We start from the raw sequence: 23221 nt of genomic DNA, 5'->3' as shown, positions 1-23221 counted from the left end.
CGTAACAATTTATAAAATATACATAAAACTAAGAGTGATGTAAACAACTTAAATATGACATAGAAATATGTAATTTCTAAAATACATTATTTTTCAATTGAATTGAAAGTGATACCAAACTCACAGCAGATCTCTAAATTAATGTTAGAAAATCTAAATATAAATCCAGTTAAACCTTGTGATAATCTCAGAGGCGTTCTGCGTCTAATCTGAGTTTGAGGAAGTTTGTAAAGAAATCTGGTCAAAATTGGCAGTAATTTGTTTCTGCAAGATGTTTTAAAAAGTTGCAACCCATCAATCATTTCCCTTCCACCTCTCTGACAAAGTTTCTATGTCAGAGAAACTTTGCATTTCTCTGACATAAAATCCCAATAAAACACCCTGAGGTTCGCAGCTGTAATGAGAAAACAGTTACCTTGTCACTCGTCGCTTTAATGCAGAAACACACTGCGACAGGTCTTGTTTCTTGGCCCTGAAAATGTTACATAGAGGGAATATTTCCTGCCTCTGGAGGAGATTTGGAGTAGAAAAGTGTCTGCGGTGTTTCAGGCCGTCACCCAGCGAGCAGCTCTGTTATCTCTCTGAAGCCAGAAGTCGCTGTTTGGTCGCTCCGGATTAAAACCGCTCCTTCCTTTCTGCTTCCACTTCATCTCTCTGACTGCGACCCGCCGAGTTTTTAGAAACACGTTTCAGGTCAGGAAGCAGAAACTTTGTTAAATGATCTGATTGTTCACTGTTTATTTCTACTCCACTGCTCTAAAATAGACAATAAGGTTACGCTCAGAGCTGCTGCCGTCTTTTACTATCATTATATTAAACTTGTGGATTTATTAGTTTTAGGAAAGTATTCAACTTCAGGACATGATGTCAGTGTAACAGATTCTACAATATCACCATTTACTGAACAAACATGAAGACAAAATGAAAAACATTTAATCATTTTTAGCAGCAATAACTGCTAAAAGTTTATTTTAATTTGCACCACAGCGTTTAAATCACGTTGAGATCTGGACTTTGATTAGGCCATCAGAGCACTTTGATTCTTCACTTTCTGAGCTATTTTGCTGTAGATTGATTTCTCTGTTTGGGATTATTCTTCAGTCGATAATTTCAGGGTTACAGAACAAAAATGGATGTAAAAAACAAAGCACCAGAAAAGTGAAGAAACAGTTTTGGTTTTTAAAAAGGATCTGGACAGAGAAACATGTTTGAAACTAATAATATGACCTTTAGAGACTGAACACAAATCATATAAATTGTCTTAAATTCAAGTTGAATTAGTTAAAATGTTTTAAAGTGAGTGCCAGTCATCAGTGGACAGTAAAGTTATTGAATCTAGTTGTAATGAAGGCAAGTGCTTCTCTACTGCGTCAGATGAAACGTTTTCTGCTTTTCAAGCCTCATTAGAAGAACAAATTCGTCTCTAATGGTGAACTTGGCTGGTCTGCTTGGTAGGTTTAAATGTCGGCTACATTTATTTATTTATAAAGTTTTACAAAAAAAGATAGAACCATATCTATTTAACTTTCATCAGTTTTTTTCCATTTGCAACAACAGTATAAAATGAGAATTTAGATTGTTGGTTCTGTTCTGAAAATGGAGGTTTAATTGTGAAGTAAATCTGTAAATTATGAAAGCACTCACTGATTACTACAGCTGCACTTTATATATTGAATCAAATATGTTCAAATTTAACTGTTTAATTTGAACAGTTAAATCAGATAAAATAGCTGTTTTAAGTTAATTAGAATAACAAATACATTTTATTTGCTGTATTTCTTTAAATTCACATTTCGTCAGTGTTTGATAGAATTGCTTTTTAAATTGTATAACTTGGGTCAAAAGTTTTCAAGATCAGCTTCTCAAGCTACATTTAACTTCCTGGTGTTAATTCAATATTTTCACATAACATTCTTCTTTTCTTCCTGCATAATTTCTAAATCGTTCCTCTTTAGGTAAAAAAATTATTTTGATTTTGATTCTGTTCACTTCCACATAGTTTAGTTTCTCGTTTCTGTTGGCTGGACGGGTTCATGGTCACCTGCTGGCGTTGTGATGTGGAGCTGACTATCATCTGCATATCAGACGTTAAATAAAATGTTCTGGTTCCCTTTATAGCCAAAGTGTAAAACATGTTGAAGTTTCGGATGCGTCACTCGTTAGTGACGTCCTGATAATGGACTCATTGTGTCGCCTCCGTGTGGGCGCCTCATTGAACCCACGCACCGTTCGTTCGCTCGCTGCCTCCTCTCCCAGCTGGGGAAAATTGCTGCTCATATTCTCCGTTTCACACCACGACAGAAACGTCTCGAGTCCCTGAGGAGCTGAGAAGAAAAAAGAGCAGCTCAGCAGGTGGCCATGAGTAATTTCACCCACTGGTCATGTTTATATGCAGTGATCTGGCAGTTTGGAGCGCTGTTGTCTTTTATGTTCAGACGGATTCAAAGCACTTTACCCAAAATCTTATTGTTATAATCTCATTTATCTGGATATAAGCAGCATATTTTAACCAACAAGCTTGAAGTTGAGATTTTTCAAAGACACAATCAACATCAGATTTACCTGAAAAGGAGCAACATTTAATTTAATGGTTCTGTTTGGTAGTGATTGGAAGATGCTTCAGGTTTTCTCTGATAATTTGATGTTTTTGTTTCCAAGGTTGATCATTGGATCAGTGTTTTAAACTGCTCTTCAAATAAATTAGGGCTGAAACGATTAAATTGCAATGAGTCACAATGAATCAGTTATTGAAATAATCGTCAACTAATCGATTAATCGTCAGAATAGTTGATAGAATAAGGAACACACTTCAAATATTTCTCCATTTCTGCCTGTTTTTATCAATAATTCCTGTTATTCCTCCCTGGTTCCAGAAGTTCTGTGTAAATTTGCTGATTTGAAGGATAGACTGGCATTCCCAGTTTCCAGTTTATTGATTAAACGATTAATCATAGTTGATCGATTATGGAAATAATCGTTTACTGGAGTATGCAGACTCAACAAAAGGCCATTTGCTAAAAAAACAACACATTGAAAGCAGCAATTAATTTTGTTTATCCGATTACTCAATAATTGTCAGAATAGTCAATAGAATTGATTAATCAAATAATTGTTAGTTGCAGCACGAAAATGAATATTCCTCCATCATTTGTGCAATTTGTATTTTGATTTGCAAGGGACAAGGATGGAGAGGCACTCCTCAGCTTTTGATTAATGGGGTTAATTGTGATTAATTGATTGTGGAGATAATCGTCAACTAATTTTAATAACTGATTAATCACTAACTCGAGTGTACAGACTCAACAAAATGCAATTTTCTGGAAAAACACACTCAGAGCAATAATTAAGCCAAATATAAAACATGTATGTTTTGCATTTAAGATAAAAACCTAAAGAAAGAAAACTGTATCTGTTTAACATGTTCTAACCAAAACTCACGTGGCATTTTATTTTAAAAAATAATACCACTTAAAAAAATAATACAACTTAAAAAAGGCTTAAGTGGAAAAGTGAAAAATCTGTATCTTTTGTTATTATTGATTAATCATCAGAATAGTTGATAAAATAATTACAGATCGAATCGTTCGCTGCAGACTTAAATAGATGTTCCTCCTATGTTCATCCCTCTTTCCACATTTTTATGTCCATTTATGAAGCCAAACAGTGGACTGGCATTCCTTCGCTTTGGTTTTTATTATTGGGCAGCCAACATGTTGTTCCTGAAACCACTGATCCCGCTCCAGAGAGGATGTAAGGCCGGCGCTGGCGTCTCTCCTTCCTCCTCACTGGGTTCCTTCTCCTCCATCTGTCTGTAAACCAGTTAATCCAGTAATGCAGCTCTCCTCAGGCTGTGGGTTCGGGTCAGGAAAGTGTTGCATTGAGTGTGTTTGTGTCCATCCTCCCTGAGGGAAAACCATCTGTCTCAAGGGTCGGCAGTTTCTACGACCCAAAGAGCCATTTTGCTCTCAGAAAATGTCTCATGACTTTTTGAAATTTCTTATTTTTTAAAGAATCAGCATCTTATTTCTACTTTTAGGATTAAAGAAAAGATAAACATAAAAGCTTGATTTAAAATTGTAGTTTATTGTAGTTTATTTTGTCACTGCTGTCTATCACAAAACATAATTAATAACAGTAATAAATGATATGTTAAAATAGTGTCTTTTTTAGTCCATTTGTATTGTTTTAGTTTGAAAACTTACCTTGGAAATGTTTGAAAAATACTTGAGCAGGGATGCATCTCAAACCTTTAGAAAAACCATAGCGCCGATGATTGGACTGAATTTGTTCCCTGGTTCCAGGAGCGGGACCTGCTGAGCCGGATCTCTGAGCTGCAAGAGGAAGTTTCCCGGAGGAAGAGCCACATCGCTCAGCTGGACCACCAGATCCACACGCTCAACGAGAACATCAGCACCCTGACCAAGGAGCTGGAGCTGAAGGGCAAAGAGGTGCTGAAGATCCGCAGCGAAGCCAACCAGCAGATCCGGTAAGACGAAACCCAAAACCCAAACGACTGTTTTCCTCTGGCGTTCGCTGCCAGATCCAGTTACAGTTTGAGATGCCTTCATTTTAGGTTTTTAAATCAGAATACATACATTTATATCAATTAAAAGAGTGAGGCTCTGTGTAAAACATGAATTAATATAGACTGCAGTAAAACTGCAACTTCAGTGTTTCAGTAAATCATGTTGAGAGAAAAGAGTTTAAAGATACGTATCGTGCAAAATTTACATTTTGTTAATTTTTTTTACATCCTCTTAAGCTGCTTCTAAAAACAGGCCAAGCGTTAAAGAAAACCATCCAGATGTTTTTTTATCAGTAAGTTAATGTTTCTTGGTGTCTGGATAATTAGCCATTTCAAAAACCTCCTAGTTGTTAAGTGACCTTCCGTGTTACCTAGCAACCCCATCCAGTCCCAGATGCGTTACCTAGCAACCCCATCTGAGTTCCAGATGCGTTACCTAGCAACCCCAGCTGAGTTCCAGCGCGTTTGGCCAGCTGGTTTTACAGCTGTCTGCGCTGTAAAAAGTGTTTTGTTGATTTAACTTCCAGAAACCAAATGCTTCATGCTTGTTGGATGTGCAGGAGGCACCACTTCTGCTTTTCAAAGACATACTATGGTTTTAATAATTGTGAATTCATTTGCAGCTATTTTGGGTGTAAGTGCTGAGTTGGGGGGCGTGACCAGCAGCAGGTTGTTTGGATTTAAAGTGACAGGAGGATGAGCGGACCAAAATCTGACAATCTAAGAATAATTTTGTGCAAAAAATATAATGAACATGTTTTGTTTAGGCCACAGGCCTATCCTGACCTGTTAAAGGAAGGATTACAAGTTTCCTTTAAATCCATTAAGCAGTGGATCTGTCTCCAACCTTTTGGTGCTAAATTTAAACTCCCCTCATTATATTTGATGACGCCTCACTGTCCTTCTCATTAAATCATCGAATTGGGAATCTTAGTTATTTTGGGTGAAATGAAAAACCCCGATGTGCAGCCATGTTGTTCCCTGCGGCTCCATGTTAATTTTTATAGCAGTTTTCTGCAGCTGATGCGTTGAAATCAGTCATCTTTATGTGTTTAAAGGTTTTATGTTTTGTTTTTTCTGCCGCCCTCCTGTTGCGCCGTTATTTGCCGTTAGTTTGCTGACAGGCCTTTTCTGTTACATAAGACCTGAATTGTGGTTAAAAATAGACTGATAAATAGAAAAAGAGGAAGATGTGCGCCCCTCAGGGAGAGTCGGCCTAGTCAGAGCGAGCGGCAGACTCCTTCATTATCCCTTCTTCTCCTTTTTTCATCAAACGTCCCTCCATCAAAGACGATCAGCTTCCACCATCGTTTATTTGACGTAATAAATTATTTAATGTCACATTCACTGCTTTCATTTGCTTGATTTTTTTTCCTCTCCTTCTCAATTACAGCCATTGTTTGTTTTCATGCGGTTTGTTGTTTAAGTTATTTCCATGCGTCGTGCGTCTCCTTTTTCCAATCTCACTCCCGCTTCCTCCGCAGAGCAATCAATTATGTTTTCTCCCAGGAGACACACGCAGTCGCCACGTACTGATTGAGTCTTCAGGCAAAACGTCGGCCATTTGCAGATTAAAATGAAATCTGTTTCTGGTTCTTTATTTATTTTTTTCTGTGTGCGTCACCGCAGAGCTGGATGGGATGAAAGAGGAGATTTGTTTCAGTTCTGCTCTGCTGGAAAACGCAGAGCCGCCTGATTCAGGCGGCCATGATGGTGGCCATGATGGTGGCCATGACGCGGTGAAGGCCCAATGCCACAACAAATTCTGATTGGTTCAGATCAAGGAAGAAAAATGAAGGATGGACAAGCTGTCATCCATCCATCCATCCAACTGTTCATCCATCTGTTCATCCATCCAACTGTCCGTCCATCCATCCATCCATCCATCCATCTGTTCATCCATCCATCCATCTGTTCATCCATCCATTCATCCATCTGTTCATCCATCTGTCCATCCATCTGTCCATCCATCCATCCATCTGTCCATCCATCCATCCATCTGTTCATCCATCCATCCATCTGTTCATCCATCTGTTCATCCATCCATCCATCTGTCCATCCATCCATCCATCCAACTGTCTGTCCATCCATCCATCCATCTGTCCATCCATCCATCCATCTGTCTGTCCATCCATCCATCCATCTGTTCATCCATCCATCCATCCAACTGTCTGTCCATCCATCCATCCATCTGTCCATCCATCCATCCATCTGTCTGTCCATCCATCCATCCATCTGTTCATCCATCTGTTCATCCATCCATCCATCCAACTGTCTGTCCATCCATCCATCCATCTGTTCATCCATCTGTCCATCCATCCATCCAACTGTTCATCCATCTGTTCATCCATCCGTCCATCCATCCATCCATCCATCCAACTGTCTGTCCATCCGTCCATCCATCCGTCCATCCATCCATCCATCCATCTGTTCATCCATCCATCCAACTGTCTGTCCATCCATCCATCCATCCATCCATCCATCCATCCATCCATCCATCCAACTGTCTGTCCATCCATCCAACTGTCTGTCCATCCATCCATCCATCCAACTGTCTGTCCATCCATCCAACTGTCTGTCCATCCATCCGTCCATCAATCCATCCATCTGTTCATCCATCCATCCATCTGTTCATCCATCTGTCCATCCATCCATCCATCCAACTGTTCATCCATCTGTTCATCCATCCAACTGTCTGTCAATCCATCCATTCATCCATCCATCCATCCATCCATCTGTTCATCCATCCATCTTGCCAGACTTGCCACCCCACTCCTTTAAAATGCTGGCAATCATTAAGGTTTTCAATCAGAAAGTGGGCAATTGTTTAAATTTTGAATCTGATTTTGTTTTTGAAGGAACATTTTTATACTTTTAAAACTATTTTATGTTAAAACATTAAAATAAAACTTGCATACATTTTTTCAAACTCATCACTTTTGTTAAAAGCTCAGAGATTACTGCTCTGAGCTTTTATATTATATATATTATATTATATATAATATAATATATTACATATCATATTATATATAATAAGATATTATATTATATTATATTATATTAATTATACATCTGTACTTGATATTTATGTTTTTCCAAGTAAAAAAATGACACGTTATCATCATTTCTTTATAAACTGGGTTGATTTTTTGCAGCCCAGCTCGGGTTTGGCTCGTTCAGTGTGTGTAAACTGGGTAACTGATAACTGATTCCCGCCTGCAGAGTTCAGCAGGTCGATGCTGCGATTCGCTCAGCTCTTCCTCTTCCTCTTCCTCCCTCCTCAGGGCTCATGAACAGGAGCTGACGAAGAGGCACGAGCGGGAGCTGACGGAGCTGAGCGCCGCCCACAGCAGGGACACCCAGAACATGCTGTCGGACTTCAACAAAGCACAGGAGCTCCTCAAGGACAAGATCTCGGCTCTTCAGATTCTGTACGTACGCAAAGCGAGTTCGACTTTGGTTGTTATCGAGAATATCTGTTGTGGATTTGGTTGGAAAGAGGTTAAAAACTGGACTTTATTTCCACAAGATGGAGCAAAACGATGCTGAGCAAACTTTAGCTAGGACATTAATGAGAAAAATTTAGTGAAAACATTTTGTTGTTTAAATCAGATTTACTGAGAAATCTGAGAAACTTTGGAATTTAACAAAAGGATTTTACAATTCATAAAAAAACATTTTTATTTCCCTGAATTTTTACTCATTTCATCGTCTGAAAACTGTTTCCATCCTTCCGTTTGTTCAGCTTTTCTTCCTTCCAGTTGTTTTTGTAGGTTTAATTTTAGTGAAATTGTTCATAAATTATCTTTTATATTTTTACTGTAAAACTTTTACAAAAAGAACAGCGACTCTGGAGGATATTAAATAATTTGGATTTCAGTCTGAATGTCAGCAGAGTTGGAAACTGATGTTCAGATTTAGATAAAATGTGACCCAGATAGATTTTTCATGGAGAGAAATCATGAAGGTTGATATCATTTTAGTTAGGATGTATAAATATATATAATTTCTGATGATCCAAGTGGTTTATATACTGATTTATTCCAGGGATATGAAGGTGACATCAGCCATTAGCTGAAGCCAGTTTTATGTAGGAAAACAAAGAGCTGTCAGATAAAACGCTACAGGAGAGAAAACAATGGCTGCTGGAAAAGAAAAGCAGAGGAAGTGGAAGGTTTTTAGCTGCTGGCGGCAAACAGACCGAACCTGAAATTTATAAAGAGTGAGAGTGAAAGTCAGAGGAAGACGGATGAGTGAAATAAACGCTCTGCTGTTCTTAAAGGCTGCAGTCACCCTCTCCATCATAGCTGACCTCCTTTTCCATCGGATTCTGGTGACAGCACAGCGCCACCTGCTGATCTTTACAGAAGGAAAATAGTTTAGTCTTTAGAAAATATCGCATCTCTGTTATAATTTCCTGTAAAAAGTTACATTTTCCAGCAATTATGGTGAAAAGCTCCAGTTAAAGTTAAGATAAAACTCTTATATATGCTTTTTTTGTTTTATTTTGCACAGGAGCAAAATAACTTTTATTAATTTAAGAACATAGTATTTTTGCAGCTGCAGATGATTTTTTTTGCTACAACCTGCACCAAAGGAATAAAATGTTTGTTTTCTTATTTAAAAGAAGAATTGGATTGTTTATTTTTTTATCTTTTAATGTATTTCCAATCTTGTACAAACAATGCTTAAATGAAAAATATACAGAATATATAAATGTTCTTATCTGATTAATTGATTAATCAGTTAATTGTTAGTTGCAGCGTTAGTTTAATTTATGGCTCACCTTAAATCTCGTCTGTTTTTATTCTTCATCTTTCTGACTTTAATTTAATTCCTGTTGATTCTTTTGTGTTTTTTGCTTCAGGGAAAATTCACTTTTACTAATTTAATTAAGAACAGCACAGATCTATCTTAACAAACTTAGTCCATTCCTACCAGATCAGTCACTGTAACGACTTCAGCTGCTCCTTGTTCCTACTGATAAACAGCCAGTGAGGCGGCTGCACTGATTGGATTTAATGCATATTTTAATGTTTCATCTTCCATTTGAGTCAAATAAATGGCCAGAAAACCTGCAGCTTTCACTTATCATTGACCGTTAATCACTATGTGTGCATAAAAACAACCCTTATGTATCTATTGATCCAGATTATTCACTATAAGTTACAAAACTAAATAAAAGTTTCCTACATCTCCTAAAGGTGTGCATCCAGTAAAGTTTTATTTATATTTTTTTATATATTTTTAAGCTTTGAAATGATAAAAAAGGCTAAAGGAAGCCTGAGGCAACAGTTTGCAAGCCAAGGCCGACAGCTTGTAAACACTTTGAAGCCTCTGAGAGTTTATCTCTGTTTTGTTCTTTGTTTCAGAAACTCTTCTCTATTTTTGAATCATCTTTAAAGTTCTCTTCACAGGGTTGTTACAGTTCTTTTTTAATGTTTTTTAATGAAAACATCTTAAAAAATTAATATTTCACATTAAAAACAGATCCTCAGTGCGAGTCTTCTCGTGTCTCTCGCGTCTTGCTAGTTAATAGTTTAGAAGTTGTTTGCTTTAATATCGACCTTCAGCTCATCTGCATCGTTGGTTCATTTTCCTCTTTACAATAATCTGTAGATTAATGTTAATTTTTAATTATTTTAATTATCGATTAATCTATCCATCTGACAATTAATCAATTATTCTCACAATTAATTGGATAAAACAAATATTCTGGAGATTTTCCATTTTAGAAATACAGTAAAAGATGAAAATAAACTAAATAAATAAGAAAATAAACATTTTATTCACTGAAATGCAATAACAGCATTCCTTTAGCGTATGCCTGATCAGTTGCACTAAATTAGTTGACTATTATTTCTAAAATCGATTCATCGTGATGAATCCGATTAACTGTTTAATCGAAAGTGAAGGAATATAAGTCTGTCCTTTGGATTCTCTCAGGTACATAAAAATTGTGAAACCAGATTAAAAAAGGAACAAACTTAGGAGAAACGTTCATTTTACAATTACAACTAATGATCATTTTAGTAATTGATTATTCTATCATCTATTCTGGTGATTAATCGAGTAATCAATTTTTTAAAAATGCCACATTCTATATATTTTTCTCCTTAAGGTTTCTTTCTTTATATACGTTTTTGTACAGTTTTTGGTTTGATTACTGCTCTGAATATGTTTTCCTTTCAGCGAATAGTCTGTTTTTGATTCTGTATACTCTAGAAATGACTAATCGATTACTAAGTTAGTCGATGAGTATTTCAATAATCAATTAATCGTTTCAGCTCTAACTGTAACCTGTTTTTGGTTAAATATTCTCTACAGCAGGGGTTTTCAAAGTATGAAAGGGTGAGCCCCCCTCCAAGGAGCACAATGCCTGAAAATATTCTCCCGTGGAGGATAGTTACTTTGAAAAAGTAACTTTAATCGGACTACTGATTACTCCTTGAAAAAGTAACTTAGTTATATTACTGACTACTTGATTTGGAAAGTAACTAAGTTACACTAAAAGTAACTTTTTAGTTACTTTCAGCAGCTGCTAACAACAACGCTCTGCCTCCTGTGAAAATCACATTGTTCTTTGCTAATACCTAATTGTAAGCTATTTTATAATGGTAACATCAACAATGTGTCTCCACTGATAAGGTTGAACTGAAGAGGAGATTGTAAAAAAAAAAGTACAAAAAATAAAAAACGTGAGTAATTTGTGTGGTCCACTGTTGTCTGGAAAACTCAAAGAAGGATTTTAAAGCCCCCTCCCCCCAGCCTCCAGATAAGGCCCTGAGTTTGATGTCGCAGCGCACAGAGCTCCTCCTGCAGCTCCACAGCTCAGATGGCTGCGACACTTACCGTAATATTAATAATTATAACGGTGCTAACTTGCCATTATAATCATTGCCAACTACGGACACGTTTATTCGTGGCAGTTTTCACGTTTATTGCGCTGTTCATATTGGTCTCGATGTTTGCAGTTTTCTGGAGCGCAACGCGAAGCTCGACGTCATTCAGAGGTAATATATTAACTTGACATTAACAAAGACACAGCGGGACGGATCATCCGGGAAATGATGGACAAGGAGAGAGAGTTAGACTACCTTAATGACGGACAAATTCTGGGATTTATTATGAGTCTCTGCTTATTCCCAACCCCAAATGAGTAACTTCACGTTCAAAAACGAGCCCAAAAAGGCGCAACCAGCAACTCGTTAAATTTTCAAGCGACTTTAAAAAAATGAAGCCCAAAGCCGCTTATAATAATCGGACTTGGCGACAGAAACTCAAAATAGTTCCAGTTTTTCCACCAACAAAATGCGCATCTCCCTCCATTGTTTACATTTCTGTTGCATAGAGACGTCGGTCACTCGACAAGACGAGTAGAGGAAATACGATTAAATAACAAAAGAAGACAGTAACGCATAAATGATTTTGATAAGTAACTGTAGTCTGACTACTCGATTTGAAATAGCAACGCGTTAGATTACTCGTTACGGAAAAAAGTGGTCTGACGTCAGTAACGTTACTGACATTACTGGCCAAAACATCCTCTAAGGTGGGAAACATTTCCACTGATCCCCACTCCACACGCGCACCCCACAGTACCAACTTTTTCCTAAATCCACAGAGTTGATCGTGAGCGTAAAAGACGTTTCTCTCACATCAGTAGACAGCAAGCAGATATCTTTTCCGGTTTACTTTTTCCCTCGCACCGCGCCTCCCCTAAAGTGCTCTGGCGCCCCCCAGGGGAGGCGCGCCTCACACTTTGAAAACCGCCGCTCTACAGCAAATGTTAAGGCCTTGCAACACGAGCTGCTGCGCTGCTACAAAATATAAAAACACAACCAGAAAATTTAAAAGATAACAAATTTTTCCTCCTGAAATTCATGTTTACCTCAAAGTGAGTTTCAGTTCAACTTTCAAAATCCGTTCTTCAGCACCTCTCTTGGCGTCTTTACTGGCTCGTTTGTTTCCTGTCAGTGGATTTTCACCCTGCAAGATGTGTTGAAGAATCCCAGGTTGATGGTCTGCAAACAAACCGAAGCCTGAAATAGAAAAAAAGCCTCATAAATGCCTGGGATGAAGCCGACTTCCTGGCCTGCCGTGACCTTCCTCAGGCTCAGGAAAGGATGCTTACATTGTTGCATTCATGTGAAAAATTGCTCCACATTGAACATTTGGCCTCGGTTTCTTTTTGCTCTTAGCAAATTCAGATGAAGTTCAAGCTGCTAGTAAAAAACACATGGGCATGAATTCACTGAGATGAGCCAACAGCTATTTCCTCCTCATTGTTTTCTGCACTCTGTACTCACACAGCAAATAGCACCAATTATCTGCTGGTGGGAAAATCCTCAAGAAGTCCTGCAGATGTGAGCATTTCCTCTTCAATGATGCAAAATCATCTTAGTTTTCCCATCTGAGGATGGCAGAAACGTCCATCCTCTGATCATCTTGAAAGCCTTCCCAATAACTAGAATCGATTAGTTGACTAGTCGATTCTTTTCTCTGCAATGACTTTTTTCTGGGCCAGTCAACAAGTCACAATCACATGACAAAACAGATTTTTCCAAGGAAGTGAAAGAAGGTGAACTAGATGAGTTTGTCAGAAAACTGAAAATGTATAAAAATGTAAATAATTTACCAAAGAGAAACTGAAAATGTTTGCAGTGAATATCACTGATAAAGCCTCCAAGTAGTTGTGAAGCGTTTTGCGCTTGCGTAACTATGGCGTCACTATGGCGTCACTATGGCGACTGGTCGATGTCAACTCGACTATTATCAGGATGTAGTCGACCTTAAAAGCATGAAGTCATTCAACCCCTACTAATAACTGGGAACCAGCATGCTTTGCGTCAGAAATGGCTTTAGAGATCATCTGTAGCAACTCGGTTTTATAAAATTTATCCTAATCCATCATCCATTGTTTGACTTTCCAGCTGTGTTTTTACACGTTTGGCCGATGTCAGAGTTACTGCTAGCTTTCCAGAGACCGGCATCACAAATCTGCTTTTTGATTTTAATGTTGTATGAAGATATGAAACATTAAGCAATTGCAATGACTGTTGATTGAAGATTTAAGCTTACAATACTTACAATACTCAATTTGGTATTTTAGACACAAAACATCCATAAATTTGATTCTTTGTGTGGCAGAACTTTGGTTTATAAGCAAATCTTTTAGTCTGCATTAAGGTTATGTTTTTCATGTAGTGGCACTTTTACGACACCAAAGGGCATTTGTTTGTTTTGAGTTGGAAGTTTGAGAATGCACACAGGGAAGAAGAAATAAAAATGCCAGTATGAAAGCTGTACACCATGTTGTGATTCAATCAGACCTTCAAATTACCGGACATTCTCCTTCCTCAAAATGCAACTTTTTTTCCTAATGTTGCAACAATGAAATGAAATGTCACCAAGTGGTAAACGGGTATTTTACTTTGCAACGTTTCATTCAACGGGACCTGTGGAGTAGTTCCTTTAAAGAGAACCTATTATGCAAAAATTACATTCTGAAAGTTTTTGGACTTCAATTTGGGTTATAGAAACAGATCATGTGCTTAAAGAAAAACCTACCTGTTGCCATTTTTGGGGAGATAAATTAATGTTTTTCGGTGACTGGAAAACAAGCCTCTTCAAAAACCGCCCAGTTGTTAAGTCACTATCCACCGTTACCTAGCAACCCCAACAGAGTTCCAGCATGTTTGGTTGACTGGTTTTACTGTTGTACACTTCTCCACTAGAAAAGAGAAGTGTTGTGTTGTTGACATACTGACCAGAAACAACTTGCTGCATTCTTGTTGGTTGTGCAGGAGGATCCACTAATGCTTTTCCAAGACAAACCATCTTGTTCTGTTCTCCCACAGTTTGGAGGGAACAGAGGAGAAGTTCAGGAACAGAGAGAGTCGACCTGAAGACCTGCAGGTCATCGCCGAGCTGAAGGAGATGGTCACCGAGAGAGAATCTCTCGTCAAGAAGCTGGTGGTAAGAAACAGAGAAAATTAAAAATGTTTGACTTTTATCTTTGCAAAAGGAAAATGTAGCTGTAACTCACCCAAATATTTCATATTCGTGTATATTACTTTATGTGAATGAGGCAACCGGCTTCGGATTGAGACACTGTTTGGTTTTAGCGCTTCCTTTGTGAGATATTTATAGATAACTGAGACTTCTTACTGTTTTGTACAAATTTTCATGAGGCAAAATCCTTAGAGAGCGTGTGTGTGTGTGTGTGTGTGTGGGTGTGTGTATGTGTGGGTGTGTGTGCGTGTATTTTCCTAAAGCAGCTGCGAAAAAACTGTTTCAGCAGTTTAGAAACACCAAACAGATTTTTTTCCAGTAATAAATTAAAAAATCTGAAAGTGAAAAGCAAGAGGAATATTTTAAGTTTGCTACTAACCAGATTTTGAAAGGTGAAAAGTTTAAACTGAAAGTGCCGGTTTGAAAAGTCAGCAGCTATTTCTGCAGATTTTATGAATGCAGGAAAAACTGCAGAGCCAACTCAGCGTCTTAGTTGGAAAACTCTGCATGCACAACTTATTAAATGAAATAAAACGTCTGCTCTCCCCCCTGTGAGTCCTCTGCTGCTCCACTGCCTGTCAGCTAACACTAATTTCTCCTCTAGGACGATAAGAAGTTTTACCAGCTGGAACTTGTCAACAGGGAGACCAACTTCAACAAAGTATTCAACGCCAGTCCAAACGTAGGAGTCATCAACCCTCTCATTAAGGTAGGTCCTGCAACGCTGTGATGCTAAACCGGCACCATCAAGCAGATGGTCAACGCTGAGGTTTTTATACTCGGATTCAAACATTTTCCACATCACAACCACAAATTTTTAAGCATTTTATTTTTAAAACCTAAAAAATTTGGCAAGCATTTTTATTCGGAGGAATTGCAGGAAGAAGCCATAAATCACATTTAAAGTTTGCAACAATCCATGTTGAATGCAACTTTTTAGAGGTGAAAACCAAACGTTACACATTCCCATCAGAGTAAGGACCGATGTCACCTGGATGGAGGTTTAATCGAGTTTGAGACCAGAGCTGAGATTCAACTTCCAGCAGAACCAAAACATAAAAATAAGAGCTACCATGGAGTAGCTTAGGTAGCCAACTGTGACCCAAATCCGATTTTCTTTTAAAAACTTGATCGTTGTCTCATTTAGTTAGTAATATGAAGAACCTCGTAAAAAATGTTGTTTGAGCAAAGAATCAGAACAGAGAATCAAGACCTGGTATGTGAACGTAGCATTAGTTTAAAACACAAAATATACGTATCATTTCGTTTAAAGTTCTTGTAAGAATTTTGATTTGTCATTGTCACAATAAATTTCAATGAATGATTTTTGTCCTTATTGTCAGGATCGGTAGTTTTCTCCACTGTTCAAAATAAATTGAAAGTACAGCCAAGTTTAGTGACACAAATGATTAGTGCATTAGAAATGGGAATGTTTTTCAGCAGCAGTGTTTGTGTTTGTGGGGCTGTAATTGCTGTGACACGCAGTCAAACACCAACATAATGGAATGTAATAAATAGTTCATCCTGTCATCATAATAAAACTTTCAGTCCATTTCGTCCAGCTCTACTGGAAAGTTTTGACTCTCAATACAAATTTTAGATTTTTATTCCGAAAAAAATTTGATTTAAAATGTTTTCATGATTCAAAACTGTTGCAAGTTTTTTTTTCTGTTAACAACTTGAAGATGTACAGTTTAGTTTGTTTAAACGTCGTCATTTCACATACAGGTATATTTTATAAAACATCAGAAAAAGATAAAAAGTTGCCACCTTTGAGTTTAAAATCTGGACTTTTGTGTTTTAATGTCAACAGCAGCACAAGTTTTATAACTTCCAGTGTTTGTTTTTTTTGTCGTTGCGTGTATTTCTACATACCGCTGTACGTTTTCTGTCCCTCCTTTTGTTCGTTTCTTTGTGTTCGTTTCCTAACCGCTTTTTGATTCCAGCTTTCCTTTGCTTTCCAAGCCATTTGCTGGAGCGAGATGTTTCCTGCTTTGACTCATCTCTTCATTCCGCTCAGAGCGACTGCTGCTTCCTAAGACCTCCAGACTGATCCATTCTGTCTGCTTCAATCACTATTTATTAGGATCAAGTTAGCCGCTGCTCTTTCCTGTCACTCATCGGCTGGATTTCTGCTGGGTTTCTGCTCCCTCCAGAGCGGGGATGTCCAAAAAGAGTGGAGAAATCTGCTGCATGGGCCAATTTTTTTTGCCAATTAAGTGATTAATCGTCAGAAAAATCGATTAATCGATAACTGATATAATCATTGGTTGCATCCAGTGTAACGCTAATTAAGGCTAGGCGCCTGACAACAGCCAAATATGGTAATAGGCAGTAGAAAGGTTCAGCTGAGGATAAAACACCAACAGACAGGTAGTAAGTTCAGGTTATTGTATTCAAACTTATATTTTTGCATATATTTAGGGAGGTATTAAATAATAATAATACTATTAATATTTTCCTATATGTATACCCACCAAAATAAAATACGGGTTGATTATTTTGTCCAGGTTATACCAACAACTTCTAGTAAAAGTTATAAAATTATAAATATACCCATTTATGTTTAAACTAGAAAAAGAGACTCGTGTCGTCTTCTCTGAGCCTAGAAAACATCTACAATGATCTGATTTAATATTTTAAAATGACATAATCATATGGCCCACAACATAAAATCAAGTAGAAATTTTTTTATCTTAAAAACGAAAATGATAATTCATAAAAGTAAAAAAAAAATAAAAAATCCGGTGAAAGAAAATGTTTCCAAATCAGTTTATTTCATTATAAAACATATGAAACTTTAACAAAAGTCTGTGCCTGTGGTGGATCTTCGGTTAAAACATGTTTGTTTTTCATTCAGTGGGTAGAAAATCCAGAAATTTTACTCAAGAAAAAGTAAAAAGTACAGCATAGTAGAAATACTCCTGCTGAAGTAAATGTAACTGAGTAAATGTAACTGAGTAAATGTAACTGAGTAAATGTAACTTGTTACAACCCAGCTCTGCTTGTCCCGTCTCAGTTTATCCCTGAATGTAAGACGTTTGGACAGCCCTGCTCTGGACCTCCCTGTGCTCCGTTTGGTTCCCCCCCTCATTTTAATATTTTCCTTTAACGTTCCCGTTTTGACCCCGGTGCCCCTCCTGTTCTCTGTTTCTGTGTAGCAAAAGAAAAAGAATGAGAAAGCAGCAGCCAGCAGGTTGTCCAGCTCTCCTAATCTCAGGGCTCTGGAGGCGGCAGGTATGGGTTTGGGTGTGGTCGGCACGGGGACCGGGCAGACCCCGCAGACCTCGCCCCTTCCCCCGCCCAGCCGCCTAGAGCCCATCCCCAACTCCCCCCTCCACCACCTGGAGCTCAACTCCAACAAACCTCTTGCCCCGCCGACCCCTCCCACCGAACCCAAGAAGTTCACGAGGTGAGACTTTTCCCGCCGACGGTCAGCGGCTCGGCAAACGCTTTCCGTCCGACAGAAACTTTCTGAGCCGAAGCTCGCCTTTAATGTGACAAACAATCTAGATTCTGATTCTACAATAAAGTATTTTAAGTATTTTTACACTTCTGTGCAGTCATACTGAGATCTCTTTTTAAAAGTTAGCATAACTGAGAGCCTAAATGTTGCTGACCTCCACGTTTGGAGCAAAAAGGTTGTTTAGTTTATTTACCAGGTAAAAATAAATAAATAAAATGGCCAGAAAAACAAAAAACTTTAGAATATTTTCAGTTTGACATTTTTGGCCTCTATGACAATAAATATGGATTCCACTGAAGTAGATTGGTGTTTTATCAGATTAATGTTTGATCCATTTTTTTTATTTACTTTTGTATAAATACAATTAGTTCAAATTTACTAAATAGAAATCTAATTATTTAAGTCAGTAAGATCAACAACATTTAATAATCAACTACTGTTTTTTTTAAAAACAGCTGAAACTGACCTGAAAAGCCAGTAACTTTTGGCTACTGTCCTTAGCTTAGCATGCTAATACTAATATGCTAATGAATGTTTTCTGGCATAACTTTGTTTTTAGAAGTAAAGTGGACAAAAACAACTAATCACATTTTTAAAATGTTATTTATTATACGTGTACTGCCAGTAAAATGTACACACATTAAAGCATAATCAAAAATATGTAATTTTATTACTATTTTACTGAAAACAGCCTCAAGTTTTAGGTTTTAGTCTGATGAATCATGTTAACGCGTTTTCAATTCTAAAACTGAACACAACTGTTTTATTTTGATTTGATTTATTTTGATTGTCTGGGCTACTGTTGTGCTATCATGCTAACACTTTCAATGCTAGCATATTAAGTCATCTTTGCTAAAGTTTTTAGCATTAAAGTGAGAAAAAAAAAACAAAATATCTGTCAACTATATATCAAACCCTTTCCAAAGTTTAGCTAGCTGATGCAGTTGCTTATATTTAATAAGCTAACTGAATGATTCTTGTTTAGCATGGCTAATGTTAGCATTAGCTATTGCGGCTGCATTAACCTCCACATTTCACAATATATCAGAACTTTATAACTAAAATTAGTTTAAAAATCACATAAAAGTTGCTTATTGCGAAAAAGGCAAAAATATTTAACAATTTTTAAAATTTACAGTTCAGTAAATTGGTACTTTAGTAACTTCTTGTTTTCTATTATAACTTAAAATAGTTTTTGCCTTTCTGGTTAAAACATAATGCAACTTAATATTTGTACATTTTAAATATAAATGAGGCTTCCAGGGCAATAATAGTGGATAAACTGTTCCTTATAGTTACATAAAGTTAATTTATAGTTTTTTTTTATCACTTAAGTTCTGTGTTTTACTCAGTTTTCCTCTTCAACAAGGAGGTCCAGCAAACATACAGATAAAGAAACCTGGAGATTACTTTCTGCCTCCTAACAAGGCCTGAAATTCACCGTTGACTGTTTCTGCTGCAGCACAGCTCCTTAAATAAACTACTAATATTTAAGGAGCAAAAATACCAGCTGGACACAAACACAAGAGTCCCACACGCGACTGAAGCTTCAAAGAATGGCGTTGGAATGCAAAAGGGGCATGATGTTTTTCCCTTTAAGTTTTCTTTCCTCAGTCGTGTGCGTCAGTGTGTAAATGTTGTCCGCATGCCTGCAGGTTTGTCTTCTGTTTCAGGAAGTTATAACACTTGTCAGCAATCTTTGTGGTTCCTTTATGTTGTTGCATTTTGTCATTTTGTGATTTTTCATCCTCATCCAAAGTTCAGCATGATGCTCTTTCCTTCCCGGCTCCGAAACATGATGATTGTTGTCATAAAAAGTTCTGAACTGTTGTTTCTGTGACCTCTGACCTACAAACAGCTCTACTCTGCGGTCCAACAAGCGACTTTCTTTGTTTTGTGGCATCTAGGTGGTAAATTACGTGACACGTGAACACATGCGGTGGATCTTTTTGCATGGCAGCTGGTGTTTTCTGATGGGAGTGTTTAGGTGTGTAGCATGTGTGCTGCATGCTTTCCTGCAGTCCGTTTCAGGAACAAAACAAGATGGCTGCTTTGCAAAAGCTTGGGACAAACATTTTCTCTACACAAACATTCACACACACCGAAATGATTGCAACTATAAAACAAAAACAAATTAAATGTACTGTCCCAGCACCACAGCAACACGTTAACACACTACAAACTTACAGTCTGAGGTTTCCGGTAATGTAGATTTTAGTTCATGTTTACATTTTCATCAGTTTGAAAACTGGCACTAACGAAGCTTTTAAACCGTTGAAAAGCCTGTTTTTCATATTTTAGTCAAAATATAATAAATTCAGCATAAATGGCCACATTTTAGTTACTGACCTTTAACTTTTAAATTGTCATTGTACTAAAACCAAATGACTCTATGCTAATTCGCATTATTGTATGTCTTATCTGTAATTATGTTACATGAATATATTTTTTATTTAAGGAAACCAGGTGAAGGCAATGAAAAAAATCCATACATTCACTTTTTGCATGTTTTTATTCTGCCCAGGCGCTAAAACGTAGATTGTTTATTGGTGTCTGGAAAACGAGTTTCAAAAATCTGCCGATTGGTACGTCGCATTCCAAAGGGGCTTCATCGTTACCTAGCAACCCCAGCCCGTTACCTAGCAACCCAAACAGAGTTTCAGCATTTTTGCTCAGCTGGTTTTACTGCTGTAAGTGTTTTGTTGTTGACTTACCATCCAGAAACTGCTTGCTGCAATCTTGTTGGTTGTGCAGGAGGCTCCATTTCTGCTTTTCAAACATGTACGGTTGTATAATAGCGCATCTATTTGCAATGTTGAGTTGGGAGGAGTGGCCAGCAGCAACTTATTTGGATTTAAAGTGACAGGTTGCCCTAAAACAGCTCATTCTGAAAGGAAATCAAAGCTAAAATCTCATTATCTAATAAGGATTTTGTGCAGAAAAATATGATTAACATCTTTTGTTTAGAGCATAAACCTATTCAAACATGTTCAAGGAAGCACAATAAGTCACCTTTAAGTCTTAGTTATCTGTTTTGAAATCGATGTAAAGCGTCCAATCAAACGTTGCTTCAGGTTTACAGCATCAGTCGATGTGATTGGCTGTAAAATTGCAGAGAAGTGACTCCAAATCCTCATTCAGCCCCATCTTACCTGCGTTAGTTTCTGATCTCAGGTGGGACGAAGCTTATTTCAGGGATTAATCGCATCAGTTATTTTCACGTTGTTTGAATTTCCGAAGAGAATGAAAGAGCTGATGTTGTTGATTTAAAATCTTAGCCCAGGTAATTTGAATTTCTGCAGGATTTCTGGAAATCTTCCATCCTCTCGGCCATTAATGCAAAGAAAAATCACTTAATCATGTTTTGTCATCCTCCCTCTTCTCTTCTAGCTTCCTGCGATGTTCATTTATCATCCTCTAATCTCTTTTTCATGCCTTTTCCACGTTACTCCCTCCCTTTTTCTGCCTCTTCTTACATTTCCTCTCTTTTCCTCTTTTTCTGCACAACTTGTCGTCTAAACTTCATTGTCTTGTGAAAAGAAATCTGCTAAACTAATTTAATCTATTTATTATCTGGCGGTTTAACCGACGCTCTAGAGCTTTGGATTGATTCATTATGCTGAAGTCAGTAGGGAAGGGATTTGCTTCCTTGAACATGAAAAATAGCAAAAAACTTTTATGTCACTGAGGGATTCTGGGACTGTTTGTTTTCGAAGTAGCCAATTAAGGAAGCAGGAACGCCTAAAGTAGGTGTTTGTTTTTAGCACTTAACCTAATTAGATGAAACTTTGGGGAACATGTCTTCACCCCAGAGACACGTGGAAGATTAAAACCGCAGCTTCCTGTCGTCACACGGATAAAAATACCGTAAGGCATCAACATTTGTCTCAGAGTAAAACAGGAAGAAAGAATATTCACATATTTCTAATGAATCAGTTACAGATTTCTTCTTTTATTGCTTTTTGTCATATTTAAATGATTAAAATTTTGATTTCAAACCTAACATTATTTGAAGAGTTCATGCCTGACTCGTCGTCGTGAAACTAGCAAAGCATTTCAGAAAAAAGAGCATTTTTAATGCAGTCAAACACGGTGGTGGCAGTGTGATGGTCTGGGTCTCAGCCTTGAAGAGGCTGATTTAAAACAGTGCTGAAAAGAAGAGGGACAAAATTTCTCAACACTCAAGTTATCACAAACAGTTGATGGAGGCACAGTTATTAAATTTAGCAGCTTTTACTTTTTCGCAGCTCTTTGGTTTGACAAACTTATTTTTTCCTTATTAATTAATGAAATTATCATAAGAAACTTTGTTTTGTTTTACTCAGCCTCTGATATCTGGTGCCATTTGCAGCCCATGTATCATATAGCTGTGTTATGCTGCCCTCTGGTGGAGTCAGCTGTGCACTGCATGGTCACCCTCTTCAGGGCTGAAACGATTAATCATAATTAATCGATTATTGAAGTAATCATCAACTAATTTTGTTATCAATCATTAACTGGAGTATAAAGACTCTAGAAAAAGATAATTTCCTGAAATAACATTCAGAGCAGAAATTAACTCAAAACTTTACAGAACAATAAATACATTTAGGATATAAAAAACCATTTTAAATATGTTCTACCCAACTTCACCTGGTTGAAACTTTGTAAAAATAAAAAAATATTCAAAATAATCAATAGATCAGCCCTACAAATTTTCACATTTTGATGTTAGAAGCGTTTTTGGCAGTTAATTCATTATTTGCTACAAATGATTAAGAGTTTCTAAAGTCACGCTTTGTTGTTGCATTTTAGGCAATAAAATGTTTTTTTATTTAAAAATTTATTTATTTATTTGCATTTTCTTGTGTATATCTAATTTTGCAGAAATTGTCTAATGTAAAATCTGCAGAAAGCATTGATTAATCGTCAGAATAATCGATTAATGAAATAATCGTGAGCTGGTTAATGTGTTGCTGTTTGGTGCTGAAAAACGTCACTTTAGTCTGAGAAATCCTAAATCTAACAGCTTCATTCAGGAAACACAGATTATTAAATCCAAAGTTTTATTCAGATCCAATTAGACACAAAAAGCGTTTTTACTGAAAGATGTGAAAGCGGTTGTTCTCCTAAGCAGCCAGACTTTCTAAAGTTAGTTTTTTTAAATCTGAATCTAATTAAACTCTGGACTGATCCGTGACGCTCCGCCCCGGTTTGTGATTTAACTCTGACTTCCT

The 23221-nt window shown here is 37.2% G+C and overlaps 1 protein-coding gene across 4 annotated transcripts in view; it reads left to right on the top strand.

Annotated features, from left to right (window-relative positions):
- Positions 1 to 23221, top strand: part of fam184ab (family with sequence similarity 184 member Ab) — a 73025-nt gene that overhangs the window by 48619 nt on the left and 1185 nt on the right. For 2 of the 4 annotated variants that reach the window (XM_044106458.1, XM_044106460.1), the window contains exons 16-20: positions 4302 to 4486; positions 7810 to 7956; positions 14386 to 14503; positions 15144 to 15248; positions 17701 to 17951. In XM_044106458.1, the coding sequence (XP_043962393.1) occupies positions 4302 to 4486; positions 7810 to 7956; positions 14386 to 14503; positions 15144 to 15248; positions 17701 to 17951 (806 nt within the window). Of the gene's footprint in view, positions 1 to 4301; positions 4487 to 7809; positions 7957 to 14385; positions 14504 to 15143; positions 15249 to 17700; positions 17952 to 19374 lie in introns of all 4 variants that reach the window. The other 2 variants (XM_044106461.1, XM_044106462.1) reach the window with 2 other exon arrangements.

Source organism: Gambusia affinis, linkage group LG22 (genome assembly GCF_019740435.1).
Source record: "Gambusia affinis linkage group LG22, SWU_Gaff_1.0, whole genome shotgun sequence".
In the NCBI taxonomy this organism is placed as follows: Eukaryota; Metazoa; Chordata; class Actinopteri; order Cyprinodontiformes; family Poeciliidae; genus Gambusia; species Gambusia affinis.
The sequence above is the reverse complement of the archived record's forward strand: the minus strand, read 5'-3'. Positions and strand labels throughout refer to the sequence as shown.